Genomic DNA, 18,999 nt, shown 5'->3' with positions numbered 1-18,999 from the left:
ACTGTTGATCTTCCCATCCAAGTTGCAAATCCCATCCCTTAGCTCCTGTGAGGTAGTCCTCTCATAGTTCTCTTTCTGGTTCTTCTATTATTTATGATACCACCCTTAAAATGTAGCTATTTACCAAGTCTCTGTCCTTAACCTGATTTCTATATCATCTCTCTTTATATAATGATTTTACTGCCAAATGAACATCTCCACCTGGATGTTCCATCAATACTCAAATTCAACATGTCTGAAAATAAACTTACCTTTCGTCAAAGCTTACCTCTCCCAATTTTCCTATTTTTATTAATGCCATAGTCATTCTAGCAGTTACCCAGGCTTAAAATTTTAGAATTATTTCTCTCTTTCCATTTCCTTCCATATCTAGTTAGTCACCAAATCCTATCAACTTAATCTTTGTCATCAATCATTCCCTTTTTTTTCCATTCCCCTTGTGTTTAAAGAAGTGATCTCTTCTCCAAGGCCAATGCCTAAGTTTATGTCACTGATTCTAGGTATATTCCATTGATTCTATTCCTTCCTCTTTTTTCTCCTTGATCTTATTCATCTTAACATTTTCCTCTTCTCTCTCTTTCAAAATATCTATTTAGTATCTCATGCTCTACTGTCTATTCAAATATACTCAATAACCTCTATCCTACATAAAACAATACAAAAAAATTACATTTTGCTTTACTAAAGCAATCATCCTATTTTCTCTCTTTTCACTGTCAAAGTCCTAAATACCCATTGCTTCCACCTTTCTCACCATCCACTTGCCCCTCACTCCGCTGAAATTTAGTCTCTGCTGCTGACACCTGATCAAAACTGTACTTGCCAATGTTTCCAATGATCTTTTAACTACTAAATCTTATGGAATTTCTTTAACCTAATCATTTCTGATCTCTCTACAACTTTTACTATCAGTGAACACTCCCTCTCTTCAGGATATTTGCTTTCTCCTCTTGTCTCATCAAGACATTGCCCCCCTCCTGTTTTTCTTCATAAAAAGGCTCATCTAGTCCTTTTTAAACCACCTTTGCAGAATTATCAGTTAGTAATTAATCCCATTCTGTTTTAGTATGGGGACTGGTCTCCAGGGCTCTGTATTAGGCCTTCTTCTCCTTTCTCTTTACACACTCTCTAAAATCTCATCAGCTCTCATAGGTTCAAATAATTTTTCTGCAAGGTGACTCCTACAATTTGTATTATAGGATAATACTTCTATAGGATAATAACTCTAGAGATGATCATATAGTACAACTAAGGCCCAAGGAAGTTAAGTGACTTGCCTAAAATCAAATAGGTAGTAGACATCAGATGTAGATCTAGAAACATTGCTCCTCCTCCTCCCTAGCTCTCCTGTAGGCATCTCAAACTTACTGTGTCCTTACTGTATCCTGCTAAACCAGATCTCTGCCACATTTCCTAATTCTGGTGAGGGCATCACCATCTTTCCAATCATTCGGGTTCATAACCTTAGAATGAGCCTCAATTCATTCTTCCATTTACAAAAGTGGACAAGTCTCATCAATTCTATATCTCAGATTTCCCCCCACTATATTTCAAATTTTCCTGTCTTCCTAATTAGATGGCCACAACCTTAGTTCAGCCTCTCATGACCTCATGTTTATAGGAGTATACTAACTACTTTCATTCTCTTTCCCTCTCCAATTTATTCTTTACACATCTTCCAAAATAATCTTGTTAAAGGTCTAATCATACTAAAAATTTTTCACTAGTTCCCAATTTTCTCTGAATAAAATACAAATTCCTCAGTCTGGAAGTTGACATTCTACAATGTAGTTCCAAACTACCATTTCCATGCTTAATTATACATACATATATATATATACATATTTATACATAACTATTTATACATTATATTTATACATATGTTTAGATTCCTTAAGAGCAAAGGTTGCCCATTAATTAGGGAAGGACTGAACAAGTCAAAGTATATGAATGTTATAGAGAACTATTGTTCTATAAGATACCATAAATGGTCAGACTCTAGAGAAGCATGGAAAGAGTTACATGAACTGATGCTGAGCAAAGGGAGCAGAACCAAGAGAACACTATACACATTAACAAAACATTGTGAGTTGATCAACTTTGGTGGATGCAGCTCCTCCTGAAAGTTCAGAGAGCTAGGATTACTCTGGGTGACCTGTTATAGATATACCAGTCACATTCAGATGAAGAAAAAAAAACAAAATAATTTACAAACCAAAAGAAATACCAAACTAAAAAATGTGAATGAACACTATGGTCACTTTTTAAAAATTTTCTCTTGTGTTTTTCCCCTCCTATCCTATGGTTTACTTTCTTTTCCCCTTAGTCCTAATTTCTCATACAGAAAATGACTAATAGGCAAACAAGGCAGGAAAAAAGAATAAAAAACAAAAACGTGGGGGGTATAACTAAAGAAAAGTTACTATGGTGATGGGGAGGATCCAACTTAGAAAGAACAATAGTGTCAAAATAAACACAAAATGTACATGTACAATGTTCACTAGACTGTTTACCACTGAAGAGAAGAGAGGGTGGAAGAAGTTGTGTAACTTATAAGTATGCATGGGGATGTTTATTGAAAAACTTCATAACATGCAAATGAAAAAATAAAACATCAATAAAAAAGAGCAAAAGTTGTGGCCTTCATTTTTGTATATATCACAATGAAGAGGTCATACATAGCATGCATTCATTAAATGTTTGCTTAACAAAAGAGAATCTGTAAAATTTGATCTCATCAAAGAACATAGATGAACTTGTACTTATCTAACAGTAATACTATGTATGAGGCGATGAGAGGCCTCTGGGTTGTATCATGAGCCAACAGCATGTTCCAAGTGCTGGACTGCTGAGGGCCTCCATCTGCCTTATTCCCTCATTCACAGGACGCTTGACAAATTGGATGCATTGATGGGGTCACTCAGGACTTGACCTCAGTTACCTTTGTTAGACTCATAGATTAATCTGTCTCCCACACTCCTATTCTTTTTTTGCTATAAGGCTTTAGGATCATAATAATCTCTCAAAAAATAAAGGAACATTTCAGTAGAAAGATGACAACAAAAATGTACAGAGTGAAATGAGGCATGATTAATGTGTTCAACTGTTTGATTTACCTCAACTCTGTTGTTACAAAGGTTGGGACTTGGAAGAGAGTGAAATCTGAAGAAATGACAAGATTTTTTTTAAAAAAGGATTGGGGCAGCTAGGTGGCACAGTGAATAGAGCACCAGCCCTGGAGTCAGGAGTACCTGAGTTCAAATCCAGCCTCAGACACTTAATAATTACCTAGTTGTGTGGCCATGGGCAAGCCACTTAACCCCATTGCCTTGCAAAAAACCTAAAAAAAAAAAAGGATTTCTGATACCAAGATGGAGGAGTGAAGAAGGAAATCTCTGAAGCCCTTTCAAATTCCCCTCCAACTAGAAAACTGATTCAGAATTGATCTATGAAAGGGCTTATCTGCCCACCAGGACAGCTCTGTCTCACTAGGTTGAGACAGAAATAAGGACCAAGAGGAGTAGCAGCAAGACCCTGACCTTACTGCTCATCCAGAGTGAAGCCTTGTCCTAGGATTGGTCAATAGTAAACTCTACTGGAACTACCAGCAGAGAGGCTGTTTCCATAGCAACCCCACAGTACAGTCCAACCTTTGGGGCAGACCAATAAGATCATTCCTCCAGGGTCAGCCACCAGAAAGATTCTGTGACCATAGCAATGCAACAGCAAGACTCCATCCCTGGAGATGACTAGCAGTTAAATCTCTAGGGAGATCCCAGCCTCTAGTACAAGTCAGAAAGGAAGGTTATCTTCCAGAGAAAACAAGAAGCTAAGCCCTGAAGCCAAGTGAAAGCCAGCAATAAGAGCTCCAGCACCAAAAGCTTGGAACATTGCAAAACCAAGAGCCCATCTCTCACATAAAAATACCAAATGACAAGGCAGGAAAAAAGAATAAAAAAACCCAAAAACATGGGGGTATAACTAAAGAAAGTTACTATGGTGATGGGGAGGATCCAACTTAGAAAGAACAATAGTGTCAAAATAAACAATTAATATGATATACTGGAAAGCAAAGGAATTAGGATTACAATCAGGAATCACTTACCCAGAAAAATTAAATATTATCTTTCAGGAAAAACAATGAATATGTAATAAAATGGAGGGCTTTTATCTTTCCTGGATCTATTTTCTTACAAAACTATAGTACTCCAAAACATTCAGTCATTTCCCAATTGATGGGCATTTCTTCAATTTCCAATTCTTTGCCATTACAAAAAGAGCTGCTACAAATATTTTTGTACATGTGGGGCTTTTTCCCCTTTTTAAAAGATCTCCTTGGGATACAGACCTAATAGTAGTATTGCTCTATCAAAGATTATACTCAGTTTATTGCCTTCTATTGCTTTCTAACGTGAGTGGATTAGTTCACAACTCCATCAACAATGCATTAGTGTCCCATCCTTTCCAAAATTGATTATTTCCCTTTTCTGTCATGTTAGTTGTTTTTGCATTTCTCTAATCAATAATGATTTAGAGCATTTTTCGTATCTTTATTAAACAGCTCTTTAATTTCTTTAACTGAAAACTTCCTGTTCATATCTTTTGACATTTGACATTTATAAATTGAAGAACGACATATATTCTTATAAATTTGACGCAGTTCTCTATATGTTTTAGAAATAAGTTCTTTGTCAGAAATACTGTTTGGTTTTTTTTGGGGGGGTTGATCTTTGCAAGGCAATGGGGTTAAGTGACTTGCCCAAGGTCACACAGCTAGTTAATTATCAAATGTCTGAGGCTGGATTTGAACTCAGGTCCTCCTGACTCCAGGACCAGCTCTCTATCCAATGTACTACCTAGCTGCCCCTATCAGAAATACTATTTGTGAAAATTACTTCCCAGCTTTCTGCATTCCTTCTGACCTTGACTGAATTGGCTTTGTTTTTGCAAACACTTTAATTTAATGTAGTCAAAATCATCCATTTTGTAATTTATAATGTTCTCTATCTCTTGTTCTCCCCTCTATATAGATCCAACAGATGGACCATTTCTTTTTCTCTTAATTGATGTTATTATATCACTCTTTATGTGTAAATCCTGTTCCCATTTCACTTTATTTTAGTATAGGGTGTGAGATGTGGGTCTATGCCTAGTTTTTGCGATACTATTTTCCAATTTTCCCAGCAGTTTTTGTCAGATGGTGATTTCTTATCCCAGAAGTTAGTCTTTGAATTTATCAAATAGTAGATTACTACAATAATTTACTACTTTTTTATGTCTAATCTATTCCACTGATTCATGTCTCTTTTTCTTAGCTGATACTAGGTAGTTTTAATGACTGCCACTTTACAATAAAGTTTCAGATCTGGTACAACTAAAGCATCTTCCTTGTTTTTTTTTTTTTCATTAATTCGCTCAGTATTCTTGACCTTTTGTTGAATCAGATGAATTTTGTTACTATTTTTTTCTCACTCTGTAAAATAGGTTTTTTTTGGATTTTTGATTGGGATAGCCTTGAATAAGTAATTTAATTTAGATAAAATTGTCATTTGTAATTTAATTTAGATAAAATTGTCATTTTTATTATTTGAACTCAACCTAACCTTGAGCAATTGACATTTTCCCAGTTGTTTAGATCTTACTTTATCTGTGTGAAAAATCTTTTGTAGTGACATCTAGGCCATGCAGTGGAGTCAGGAAGACCTAAGTTCAGATCTGACCTCAGATACTTAATAATTGTCTAGCTGAGTGACCTTGGGCAAGTCACTCTTAACCCATTGCCTTAATTAAATTTAAAAAAAGAAAAATATTTTATAACTGTGTTCATATGGTTTCTGGGTTTATCTTGGTAGGTAGATTCCCAAGTCCAGCAGCAAGAGATAGAAAAATTCCATTAAAATAACTGTCAACATCATAAAATACTTAGAAGTCTACCTGCCAAGACAAACCCAGGAACTATATGAACACAACCAAAAAACACTTTGCACACAAATAAAATCAGATCAAAACAACTGGAAAAATATTAATTGCTCATGGCAGGCCTAGCAATATAAAAAAGGACAATTTTACTTAAATTAATCTATTCAGTGCCATACCAATCAAGTTATGAAAAAATTATTTTATAGACAGGAAAAATAAAAACAAAATTTATCTAGAAGAACAAAAGTTCAAAGTTATTAAGCGTCAGTGAAAAAAAAATGAAAGTGGTCTTGTCATGTTAGATCTCAAACTGTATTATAAAGCAGTAATTATTTTTAAAAAAACCCAACCTGGAAAAGAAATAGATCAGTGGAATAGATCACTTGCAAATTATATGATAGTAAATGACAATAGTGATCTAGTATATGATTAAATTCAAAGATCCAAGTTTTTGAAACAAAACCTCATTATTTATCCAAACTAGAAAACAGTATGGCAGAAACTAGGTATAGATCAATATCTCACACTGTTTATCAAGCTATTATCAAAATGGGTACACGATTTACACATAAAAGGGGATACTGTAAGCAAATTAGGAGAATGTGGAATAGTTTATCTGACAAATTTATGGATAAATGAAGAATATTAGGGCCAAAGAAGGTATAGAGAGTATTACCAAATATTAAAAAAAGTAATTTTGACTGTTTTTCCCCCAGTGCTTAGCAGCCCTTAACAAATATTTTTTGACTAAGAGGACATATTAGAGTCTATACTGACCTGATGATCATCTTAGGTGAGATAAAACAAAGATGGAAGCAAAAAGATGTTGTTGAATTGGTAAGACAATTTTTTGTACAAAGGATTGGGGAGATGAAAGAGTAAGGAGGAAACTGATGTTGCAACCATGGGTGAGTGTAAAGAAAATATCTTTAACAGAATAAGAAGTTTGAAGTCTGAAGGAGCAGTGTGTTTAGGGGTAAGATGATGAATCTCATTTTGGATACACATAGTATGAGGTACCTACTGGAAATGGAGTTTGGAAAAGTCCAACAAGTTCAGGCTGGACAAAGGATCTGTGAGTCATCTATACAATTAATTGAAACCAAGGTAGCTGATAAGAGCACCAAGAAAGAGAGGATACAAAACAGAGTCTTGGGGAATACCTTTCTGTGATGGATAAAGATTCAGATATACAGTCAGATATGTAGGAAAACCAGGGGAAACAGCATCATATCAGAGTAAGGAAGGAGTACCCTGGAGTAAGGGGTGCTCAACAGTGTAAAATACTGCATAAAAGTCAAGAGAAAAGGTCTTTGAATTTAGCAATTAAGAGATGAGATGTAACCTTGGAGAGGACAATTTTAGAAGAAGAGTTCGGTTACCTTCTTGTCTATGACATTTTCAAGTTCAATGAGTTTATTTAAACTATAAACTACATGAGCTAAAGGTTCAGGTTTTATTGTGCTTTGGTCTCCCTCATAGTATCAAGTACAAAGCCAAACAGTAGGTGCTCAAAAATTACCTTAGCTAATAATTGGTGGTGAGATATAATAACTATGAAGGGCTAGAAGAGATCCAAGTTTGGAGGATCAGGATCCAGTACTGGACACTTACTGTTTTAGGAGGTGGGAGGTCAGGTAGGCTCTTCTGTGGGGCAGATAAATGCTGTACCAATTCCCCATTGGTAAGAGGATCTGAGAAATTCAGGGCTGTGTTGAAAAAATGGAGAAATGTTCATGCGAGGTATTTAATTCAGAATAGAATGCCATCTTATGCATAGGAGTTATATCTGAGAAGGAATCCTGGTGGTTCTTGCTCAGGAGTTACTTTGAAGATTCTAGTATCTTCCCTCCAAGAACACAATTCAACAGTTACCTCAGCTATAGGAAAAAATTCTTTTGGAGGAACCTGTTTTGGATTTCTAGAATGTTCCTCCCCCCAAATCCCCTGAGTCAAAAATGGTACAGACCACAGTGTCTTCAGTAATCATTAGACCTGCAGGAGCAATTGCTATATAGAGAGACTTCATGTTTACCCTGTGATTATGGTTCTTTCCATCCCATAATTTATTCAGCAGGCAAACTGTTTTTGGCAGATTGGCCACCCCTCAAAAGATTCAGCTGAGGTTTTGGGGCAGAGGATGAGGGAATCATGTCTAAAAACCAGTGGCACCAAATAGGCATGTCTTTGGTGGAAAAGCCTTGTTAAGTTGTTTTTTTTTTTTAATTTTGGTAACTAATATCCTTTAGAGAAATATATGTGAGGCACTGAATAATTGTCCATTTAATTTTCTGAGTTACTGTCAGGAGTTTTAGTCAGTCATGACAGCAAATGCCTGCTATATCTGCTACCAGGGAGGCTGAAGCTGGTAGATCACTTGAACCTGGGAGTTCTGAGATGCACTAGAATAAGATGATTGGGTAGCTACACTAAGTCTCACATCCATATGGTGAGTCCTTGGAAGCAAGATGCCACCAGGCTGCCTTGGCTAAGGAAGGGCAAACTAGCCTAGATCAGAAATGGAAAATGTCCCTACTATGCTGATCAGTAGAGAGATTAAGTCTGCAAGGAGCCACTGCATTTCTTGACTGGTTGGATGGAAGGAAGAAAAAAGATAAAGAAAAAGAAGAATGAATCCTACTGGATATCATTCCTGTTAACTCAATCCAAATTTTTATGTTAAAGGGCAAGGTGACTTGGGGGAATGAGCAAGGGTACAGGAGTCAAAAATCTGAATTCTAATATTATCATTTGAATTAACTTGATAAATAATCTTGGTAAAAATCATTTTGCTTTTCAATATTTATCACGTAAAACTGTTAGAAAATAAAATAAGATGGCATATCTATTGTCAGAATGTTTTGTAAACTAAGATATCACATAGATTTACATATGTTTTCAAATGTCCAAAGCAGTTACTCAAATTCTAAGATAATTTAGGGACAGAAAACATATATTTCCAATTAGAAGATATATATATATATATATATATATATGTATATATATATATATATATATATTTTATATGACCAAAAGTAAAACACCCAGAATGGTTTAGTTTACAATATTAGAAACATTACTTAATCTTGATGATGATATGAATGGATCAGGTGAGTCTAAGAAAAGATCAATCCCTAAAAATGAAATTCTCAACCTGAGATATTTTTAAATATTTTGATAATTATATTTTATATAATTGTTTTCCTTGGTATTACTTTGCATTTAATGTAGTTAAAAATATTACTCTGAGAAGGGGTCCAAAGGCTTTACTAGATTGCCAAAAGAATGTAAAACACAAAAGGTTCGGAGATGGGCACACTTTAAGAAATAGGCACATGACCAATTGAAAATCAGAATACTGTCATCCCAAAATATCATCCTCCAGATGGAGAACACAGTACTGTCATCCCAAAATACAATCCTCTAGTCAAAGAATAGGATACTTCCATCCCAAAATACCATTCTCTAAAACACAGCTCCCAGGAATAGCTCCCTAGTCTCAGCCGAAGTTTTGATACTTAGGGTTATGGAAGAATGTGGCAGAGGCTCCCTGTTACCACTCCCCTCCAGGATAGAGTCCCACCCCAGTAACAGCAGCCCTGGTCTAGCTCCATACCTTTGTCTTTGTCTTTTCCTTTGCCTTCTATCTCCACAGCTGGCTGCTTATGGGTTGTAACTTTGTTCATGTAAATATATTCCTCATCAGAACCTATGGAAGAACAAAGGGAAAGATTGACTTTAGCTCTTATCAAAAGAAAAGATGATGTGGAACTTATCCTGTTAGATTATTGCTTATGTAGAGGAGACTACCTTTTAATCTGCTTTACCAAAAAATATAGATGTAAAAGGAATCAAGAATTTGAGTTGATATAAAAGGAATGGATTCTGGGGGGTCAGAAATTCTTCCAAAGTGGAATGCTAATGTTGCTGATCAATCCTTCTGCCCCTTTTTCTAGTGAGCATATATCACAGGTGGCCACCAGAATGAAAAAGGATTTTGAGAGAAAACCTGTTTAAAATTCCCTTCTCTATTTTACCAACTTGAAATTACTTTGTGTTAAAAAAAATAGCAAAAACAGGGGCAGCTAGGTGGCTCAGTGGATAGAGCACCAGCCCTGGAGTCAGGAGTACCTGAGTTCAAATCAGGCCTCAGATACTCAATAATTACCTAGCTGTGTGGCCTTGGGCAAGCCACTTAACCTCATTTGCCTTGCAAAATCCTTAAAAAACAAAAACAAAACTATGCTTTCAAAATATAGGTATTCCTGTTAGATTAATCTTTACATACCTTTTACTGTAAACTACTTTAATCAAGTAGCTATTCTTTGATCTAAGGAACTGGAATTTTGTTTAGAGGAGAAAAAAGCACAAGATAACTGTGCCAATCTGAGTTGGTACCACATTGGGGAAGATTGAACAGTTAGAAAGAAAATGACATGGAACACTATTGTTCTATTAGAAACCAGGAGGGATGGGAATTCAGGGAAGCCTGGAAGGATTTGCATGAACTGATGCTGAGCAAGATGAGCAGAACCAGAAAAACATTGTATACCCTAACAGCAACATTGCGGTGATGATCAACCTTAGTGGACTTGCTCATCCCTTCATTGCAACAACCAGGGACAATTTTGGGGTATCTGAGATGGCGAATACCATCTGAATCCAGAGAAAGAATTGTAGAGTTTAAACAAAGACCAAAGACTTTACCTTTACCTTTAGACTTTACCTTTAACTTAGGGGAAAAAAACTGTTATCTTATGTAATTTTGCTAGCTCTTCTTATCCTTTATTTTTCTTCCTTAAGGATATGAATTCTCTCTCATCACATTCAACTTAGATCAATGTATATACCATGGAAACAATGTAAAGACTAACAGACTGCCTTCTGTGGGGGTGGGGGGAAGGGAAGCAAGATTAGGGGAAAAATTGTAAAACTTAAATAAAATCTTTCTTAAAAAAAAGAAAGAAAATGACAAGACTGAGAGCCAGACGTGTGTCATTATGTTTATGTGGGTACAGGTGAGTATGTTTTAAGGAGGTAAAAATGTGCCATTCACTTTTCCAATCTGGTATGAGAGCTCCCTTGGGGACTCTTTTCCTGCAGAATATAAAGCCCATATTATTTGGGAAACCTGCTTCATGACTTGCAAATACCTCAAAGGTTAGTCCACTTAAGCTCACTCTATTTTTAATGCATTTAGAATATTCAAAGACAACACAATTACCATATCTTAGAAACCTCCAACATTTTTCAGATTTTCTAACTATCTGTAGCTGATCAATTTAGTTAATTAGTAAATGAGACTATTGAAGCCGAAGGTTCTAGTTCCAGCTCCACTATTAACCATCTGTTTGAACCTGGGGCAGTGTTGTTGCACAGTGGACAAAGACATCACTTTAGTTAGGAGAACTTAAATTCAAGTTCCATTTCTGACACATCAATTGGCTGTGTGAGACTGGAGATGTCAGTTAATCTCTCAAATCCCAAGGCAAATCTTCAGGACTATAAATTGCATGGGTAGAGGGACTTTCAGTCTTTTTGTAATTCCTCCCCTATTCTATTCTATCCTCCCATTCACTCTCTGTATATCTTGTATATTTTGTCTCCATTAGAATAGGAACTCCTTGACAACAGGGAAGGAATTTTTGCCTTTCTTTGTATCTCCAGAACTTAGCACAATGCTCATACATTGTAAAGCCCTTAATAAACAAATATCTACTGACTACTCACTGATGAGGATATCCTTAAACCAATGGAATCAAAGTTCAAGTCTGTTCTCTCCCCTTCTGTTTTCCCTTCCTCCCAAGGAAGCAAGCTAAGTCCTTTACTATATCTCTTTCACTTTTTTCCATCTTCAATACAGAGATATTGATAAGAACAATGAGAATAACAATATTTATTATTGATTTCAGAGAGTTGTTGAAGCTAATGATCAGCTAATGTTATCGAGAGTAGGCTGTAAAGTGGAAACACTTTGATACTTAAAGGATCTGTGAATTCATCTATGTAGGAATTCCCTCCACAGATGCAGATGTCAATTCCTTTTTTGCCTTAGCAGCAAATTTTCATAAGTTGCTACAGTGAGAAAAAAACCATCACCTGATGACCAACCTTCTGGTGATGAGTTTCTCCAATCTTAGCTAGGTTGGTCCTCAGACAGCAGGTCTGAGATGCATCACTGGTTGCTATTGAAAGCCCTTTCAGCTTAGCAGGACCTGAAAGAGCTTGTGGATCTTTAGCAGAGTCTTTGAGAACTTGAGATAGCCCAGGGAACATATGGGTAAGACTTTGATGTACTATTGTTATACAATAAGTTACTCTTGTTATTAGTAACAACTTTTTTTCTCCTTTAACAAATAATGGTCTCTTATCTTTGGCATGCTTCCACACATGGAAAGGCCTATCCAGCAGATTTGATTTCATTAATAGGGACTTCAGAATTTGACTAAGGATGATTCATTATTTCACCACCCGTGTGTTCATATACATCCAAAACAATGCCACATGGAGTCCAAGTGCACTTTACCCTTGACATGGGTACATCTTAAATATCCCTAAATGGTATTGGATGATTAGACCAAATCAAGCAGTCTGGATTATTGAAGGGTAAGGATAGATTTAGAACATAGATTTTTTTTGGGGGGGGGGCAGGTAGGAAGGCTCAGAGACCACATAAATGCAAAATACTAATTTTATAATTGAGGAAATCAAGCCACAGGGTGGGTAGCCAAATTTAATATTTTTGGCCATTCTGGTATAACATTCTACCAAGTAAAATCTCTAGATAGTTGCTTCCTAAAGGACTTTATCCATCAGTGAAAAAACATGCAATGAATCTACTGTGATAAGAGAAGATACCATTCAATGGGTGAGAGCCTCATATTTGTATAAGCCAAAACTTGGCTAGAAATTTTCATTGTATAATGAGGTTTGTAGTGGAGCAAGGGTGGCATTTCTCTGAGCCCTGGGTGGTGGTGGTGGTGGGAAAGATAGGGAGAACTTTAGGTGCTTTTGAGAAAAGCTACAAAAAAGAAAAAGTGACTTTATTTGGACCAGGAGAGTACATTATATCTCCATCCATTTGACAAGGCAGAGTGCTAAAGCATGATAAGGAGAGGCAACAGGATGTCTGTGGGGAAGAGACAAAGGAGCGTCATTCATCCAGGAATCAGGACAGCTAGATTTTTCTCTCGGCTTTCCCACTACCCTCCTGTGTTACCCTTACCCTTTCCAGGTCCAGTGTTCCTCATCTGAAAAATAAGATGTTCTCTTGGATCCTTTGTAACTCTAATATTCTGAGTTTCTATACATTTAGAAGAATAGTTAGCTAAACAACAGCTGGTTTCTGATTATACTTGGTCTTACAAAAGAAACAAAATAGTTAACCAACTCTCCAATGATGTAAGATGCACTATACTGTACCAGGCAAGTCCTTAATAAATAAATACCAATATACAGATCCCTCCATTCATAAGTGCATACCAAAAATGCTAAGAAGTTATTTATTTTATTTTATTTGTTTATTTAGAATTTTACAATCCCCCCCCCAATCTAGCTTCCCTCCCTCAACCCCCCAACAGAAGGCAGTCTGTTAGTCTTGACATTGTTTTCATGGTATACAATGATCTAAGTTGAATGTGATGAGAGAGAAATCATATCCTTAAGAAAAGAAAAATAAAGTCTAAGACAGCAAAATTACTTAATAAGATAATGACTTTTTTTTTAAATTAAAGGTAATAGTCTTTGGTCTTTGTTTAAATTCCACAATTCTTTCTCTGGATTTAGATGGTATTCTCCATTGCAGATACCTCAAAATTGTGCCTGATTGTTGCACTGATGGAACAAGTAAGTCCATTAAGGTTGATCATCACCCCTATGTTGCTGTTAGGATGTACAGTGTTCTTCTGGTTCTGCTCATTTCACTTAGTATCAGTTCATGCAAATGCTTTCAGGATTCCCTGAATCCCTCCTGGTTTCTAATAGAACAATACTGTTCTGTAATGTACATATATCACAGTTTGTTTAGCCAAGAAGTTATTTTTTTAAAGTAATAAAATTAAAGACTACATGATACGAAAGCAATATTTTGCTTTAAGAAAAAAACCATGCTAAATATTTGATAGAATATGGAGAATTATTTGATGAGCTTTAGGGAGGGAAATAGCATCTTTGCTCTGGAATAAAATCTTCCTAGACTAAGCTAATTTCCTAGTTGAACTGATTAGCACATTTTGTAGACTGAGGAGGGAGAGAAGTTTGTAAGTGACTCTATTTTACATAACCCAGCTATTAATAAACTGGGAAAAGATGGTCCAGAGACTATTCTATAGGACTATTAAGATTTTTCTGAAAGGGATAGAGCATTGTAATTAGAACATGATTATTAATAGCTAGGTTTCAGCACAGAAAGCATGGCCAGGACATATTCAGTATGAATTTGATCATTTCATCAATGACCTAGATGGTAAAACTGAAAAACATATATGTATTGAATGGCCAGATTATACATATTAGCCTAAAAAGCTAGATCCTAGGATGCCAAGAAGCGTGGCAGCAGAGTATGACAGAGTGTTAGAGCTGTAGACAGAAGACTTGGTTCACCACCCAGCTTGGCAACTGATCCTCTGTGTCTCTGAGTTTCTACATCTATAAAATGAGAGGATTGAATCTTCTCTAAGATGTCTCCTCAGTCTAAAATCTAGACTCTAAATCCTATGAATTTGACCTCTTTTGAAAGCAACCTTTTTTTTAATACTGTCCTACCCTTTTAATTCAGCCAAAATGAATCAATGAATGAAAAACATTTATTAAGTACTGATTATGTGCTGGGGGTACTGTGCTAAACAAACACCAAGAATGCAAAAATACACTAGCAAGCCAGCCAACAAGTGTCTTCCTTTTTCCATGTCCTTACAGTTTCTTTCTTTTGTGAATTTACCAAGTTCACTTTTGTTTTATAGTTATGACTTATCTTTCCTACTGGTTTGTGAGCTCCTTGAACGCAGGTACTATTTGTTGTCATCTTTCCCCCACAGTACCTAGGAATAAATAGCACTATGGAGCTGGGCTCAAAGGATCATCTTTAATCGTTCCAAGCAATTCTGAAAGAGATCTCTAGTGGAATTCATCAGGTATGTGTGGTAGGCATTAAACTCCTCAGCAATTATTTATTAGTTGCCAGTAAGTGTCAGGTGCTAGCTAAAACTGAAATTACAAAGACAACAACATCAAAACTTTTAAAGGTACAGATGTTACTCTTTTTGTTTTGTTTTGTTTGCAAGGCAATGGGGTCACACAGCTAGGAATTATTAAATGTCTGAGGCCAGATTTGAACTCAGGTCCTCCTGACTCCAGGTTAGTGCTCTATCCACTGTGCCACCTAGCTGCCCCTGGATGCTACTCTTACAGATTTGAGAATGACACAAAACTAGGTGGATGATAGATTCAACAATAAAAAAAAAATGGCAGGCTGGAATATTACTCAACCAAAATGAAATTCTAAAGGGACTGATGTAAAGTTTTAGATTAGTGTTCAAAAAAATTATTTCCCAGGTACAAGACAAGGAGAAGGGTGTGTATGTGTGTATGTATGTATGACTTCAAAAAAGGTCTGGAAATTTTCAGGAGAAATCACTTTGATTCAAAACTGTCATATGGTAGCTTACTATCTTCAATTATTAGAAGGTGTCTCATGTATTATTTTTTCCTCCATTTAGATTTAATTCTTCTTTCACAATATCATTAATATGGATATTTGTTTAATATAGTTATACACATATAATATATATATATATATGTATATTAGATTACTTTCTGTTAGGGGGAGGAAAAGAAGGGAGAAAGAAAAATGTGAAACTCAAAACCTTACAAAAAATGGTTGATGAAAACCATCTTTTCATGTGAGTTGGGAAAGTAAAAAATATATATTTTTTTTAAAAAGTGTAATATGGCAGTCCCCTAGCCCCTAAATAAAAACCAAACTGAAGGTATCCTTGGGTTGTATGACTTCCTAGGAATAAAGAATTAATAGTCTTAAAGTCCTGGCCCTAAGAAGACAATTTCTGGACTAGTACATTATGGAAAGATATTGATGATTTGGAGAATGTTTAGCAAAAGACTGGTGAAGGTCTTTGGCATTCTGCCTTGTAAAGATCAGCTAGAGGAATCAGTGATGTTCAGCCTCAGAAAGACTTAAGACATGATATTGTAACTTTCTTCAAGTGCTTGCAAAGCTATTGTTAGAAAGGGATGGGAACTGAACCTGTGATTTCACTGGTAGAGGAAATTTCTGGATGATGAATCTCTATCAATGAAGACTGGCACCTTCTGAGAAATCTGAGAGAATTGCCTAGCCTAGTGTCCCCCAAAGAGTATATGAAAGTCAAGAACTGAATTCAGGTCTTCCTTACTTCAAGGCCAGCTTTCAATCTACCATTTCAGGTCATGTTGAAGACTTATAATTGTTTTGTTTGGCCCCAGGAGGATAAAGCTAAGAACAAAGGGGAAAAGCTGCAAAGGGGGAAGGACTTGTGTACAATTAGAGCTGCTCAAAAATGGAATGGGATGCTTTAGGAGAAAGTGAGGGGGATACTCTTCACTGGAGTTATTCAAAGAAAGGTTTAATGATTGACTTGTTCAAAATACCATAGTGATTCTTTTGGGACTTGTGTTGAACTAGATGGGTGTTGAGACTCCTTATTCTGAAATTCTGTGAATCTCTGATCAACCAACATATTTTGAATTAAAATTGTCAGGCTACTGATTTTGTATAAAAAATTAAAAAATGGTCCAGAGATTACTTTGAATAAAGGTCTACTGTGTGTTAGTAATACAATCCTAGTTTTATGAAGCAGACATTATATTGGGATCAGGGAGACAGTTTAGAATAAGGTCACTTCTCTGTCATAGCATTACTTTGCTTCAAACAACAGACGTGTTCCCCAAAAGGTTATAAGTACATTCAAATTCTGTATAGACTAGTTTACAGCTATCTAAAGGTGTACCATGTACAATTCTTTATGAAGTAAATGACCATAACTTATCTTCTTTACTATCTGAATCTTCATAAACTATTGGAATTCTTTAAAGTTAAGTTTATGACTACTTGGTACTGCTCAGATACCTTATGACAAGAAATCTTAGGAAACATTGAAGAGAACTGTGGAAAAATTCAGAAGAGAGAGACCCTTAAATATGACTAAGTTCTAATGAAAAGATAAAGGGACCAGAATGATGCATCCCAGAGAAGACTGAGGAGATGCCCTAAGTTTCATGCATAAGAAGCTCTTTTGCACAGAAGTTGAAAACTACCTTCCCCAGAACAGAACAAGAGTTGAGAAAGTGACCTTCATTCAACTCTAGCCTGTAGGATTTAGATTAAGCTTAAGGAAGAACCTTCCTGAGAGGAGAATAAGGGGTGGTCAGGGGTTGAAGCATCTCAGTCTCTGAAAGATTCTCACCTCCTAGGATGGTTTTGGTCAGGTTCTGCCAAGAAAACTTGGAGACAGATAAATCTCCTTCTACTAGCCCAAAGAATTGAATATGTTTTTAAAGTAAAAAAAGCAAAGCAAAATAAAACAAAAATCCTTGAAAATTACCATCTTCTCCCTTCTTGAAAAACACCTCTAGAGTTCAGGATTTTGTGGTTTTCAATGCCTCCAAACTATGCTTCCCTGAACTTCCTTTTCTGCCTCAGGTCATGGTTACACCAGTAACTCTTCCAGAGTAAACACACCAGACCACAAAAACCAGTCACTGCAAAGAATAGCTTACTTGAAAACTGTCTGCTGCTCTTAGGCACTAGTGCTTTTACTGATGGGACTGAAGAAATCCCTCAACCCACCATGACTCCCTATTAATAAGCAAATAATTATTCTCTATATCTAGACAAAATCCCTCAAGCTAAAATGAAAGTTGATTCTACTTTGCTCTTTAATCAACCAAGCAAACACTACACTTCCTACCATGTGCTCTGTATTTGAAGTCCTACTGTGTGCTGGGGATTTGAGATAATTCCTTCTTTCAAGGAGCATACATGATGCTCTACCATATTATGTACTCTTCAATAGGCCTGCTTGCCTCCCCTCACTCAAACCTATATCACCACAAAACAATACATTTTCTGCCATCCAAAGAAAAGATTATTTGGAAATGCAAAGATGATTCCACAAATAATCTTTTCCTTCCCACAGGACTTCAAAATAAGAAAGACATTAAGAGGGCCTGGGAGGAGCAACCTTGGAAAAAGATGACTCAGAACTTACTGCTGGTCTTTGTGTAGAGTCGAAGGAGGTCAGCAAGGAAGCTCTTCTTCACCACAGCAGTGCTACTTAGGTTCTCCTTGTCTAGGATCTTCAAGAAGGCATCCAGTTCTGTAAGCAGCTGTTCTAGGGCTAAAAGAAGAAAAAAAGAGCAAAAAATTATAACAGTGTAAAAGAAGGGCAGTATGGGATGATCGGGGTCAAAATGGCATCCTGAAAGAAGAAGTAGACTGAACCAAGAGACCAAGGTCTATCCTTGACATTGTCAAGCTGTGATTTGTGGGTGAGAATCTTCATGTAGCTCTGTGCCTCAGTTTCCTAATAATAAGAGTAATTTATCTGAGACCAGTTCATACTCAGTTCTACCTGATCCCAAGTCTTGGTTCTCTAGACATGACATCATCTATAAATTAAAAGGTCCAATTATATGGTTCATTATGACTTTTAACATTCTCTGACTCTAAGTGTGGGACAGGCTTGATAGTATGAAGGAGAGACTTCTTGAAGTTATTCACCTTTGGATGAACAACCCCAGGAGATACCTTCTAAAGAAAAAAAGGAATTGTTCATCTAGTCCTAACCACTAGGTGGCATGTAATTGTAGTAAAGTCAATGAAAATAAATACCTAACAGGTTTTGTGAAGTTATAGCATAAGAACTCAGAAATGTTTGAAGGTTAAGAGTTAGAAGTGTACTTAGAGATTGCCTAGAGCAACTTCCTGTCCCCAATCACACACATTTTACAAATAAGCTCTAAAGAGCTCCTTAGAGCTCATAGGCTCCTTCTTTCCTTTTCTTCTTAATTTATACAACTAAATAC

The 18,999-nt window shown here is 36.2% G+C and overlaps 1 protein-coding gene across 3 annotated transcripts in view; it reads right to left on the bottom strand.

Annotated features, from left to right (window-relative positions):
• AFAP1L2 (actin filament associated protein 1 like 2) overlaps positions 1-18,999 on the bottom strand; it is a 130,369-nt gene that overhangs the window by 43,271 nt on the left and 68,099 nt on the right. For all 3 annotated transcript variants that reach the window (XM_074233628.1, XM_074233626.1, XM_074233627.1), the window contains 3 exons: positions 18,183-18,311; positions 9,536-9,628; positions 7,534-7,628 (listed from right to left, as the gene is read on the bottom strand). In XM_074233628.1, the coding sequence (XP_074089729.1) occupies positions 7,534-7,628; positions 9,536-9,628; positions 18,183-18,311 (317 nt within the window). The remainder of the gene's footprint in view (positions 1-7,533; positions 7,629-9,535; positions 9,629-18,182; positions 18,312-18,999) is intronic.

Source organism: Macrotis lagotis, chromosome 4 (genome assembly GCF_037893015.1).
Source record: "Macrotis lagotis isolate mMagLag1 chromosome 4, bilby.v1.9.chrom.fasta, whole genome shotgun sequence".
Lineage (NCBI taxonomy): Eukaryota > Metazoa > Chordata > Mammalia > Peramelemorphia > Peramelidae > Macrotis > Macrotis lagotis.
The sequence above is the reverse complement of the archived record's forward strand: the minus strand, read 5'-3'. Positions and strand labels throughout refer to the sequence as shown.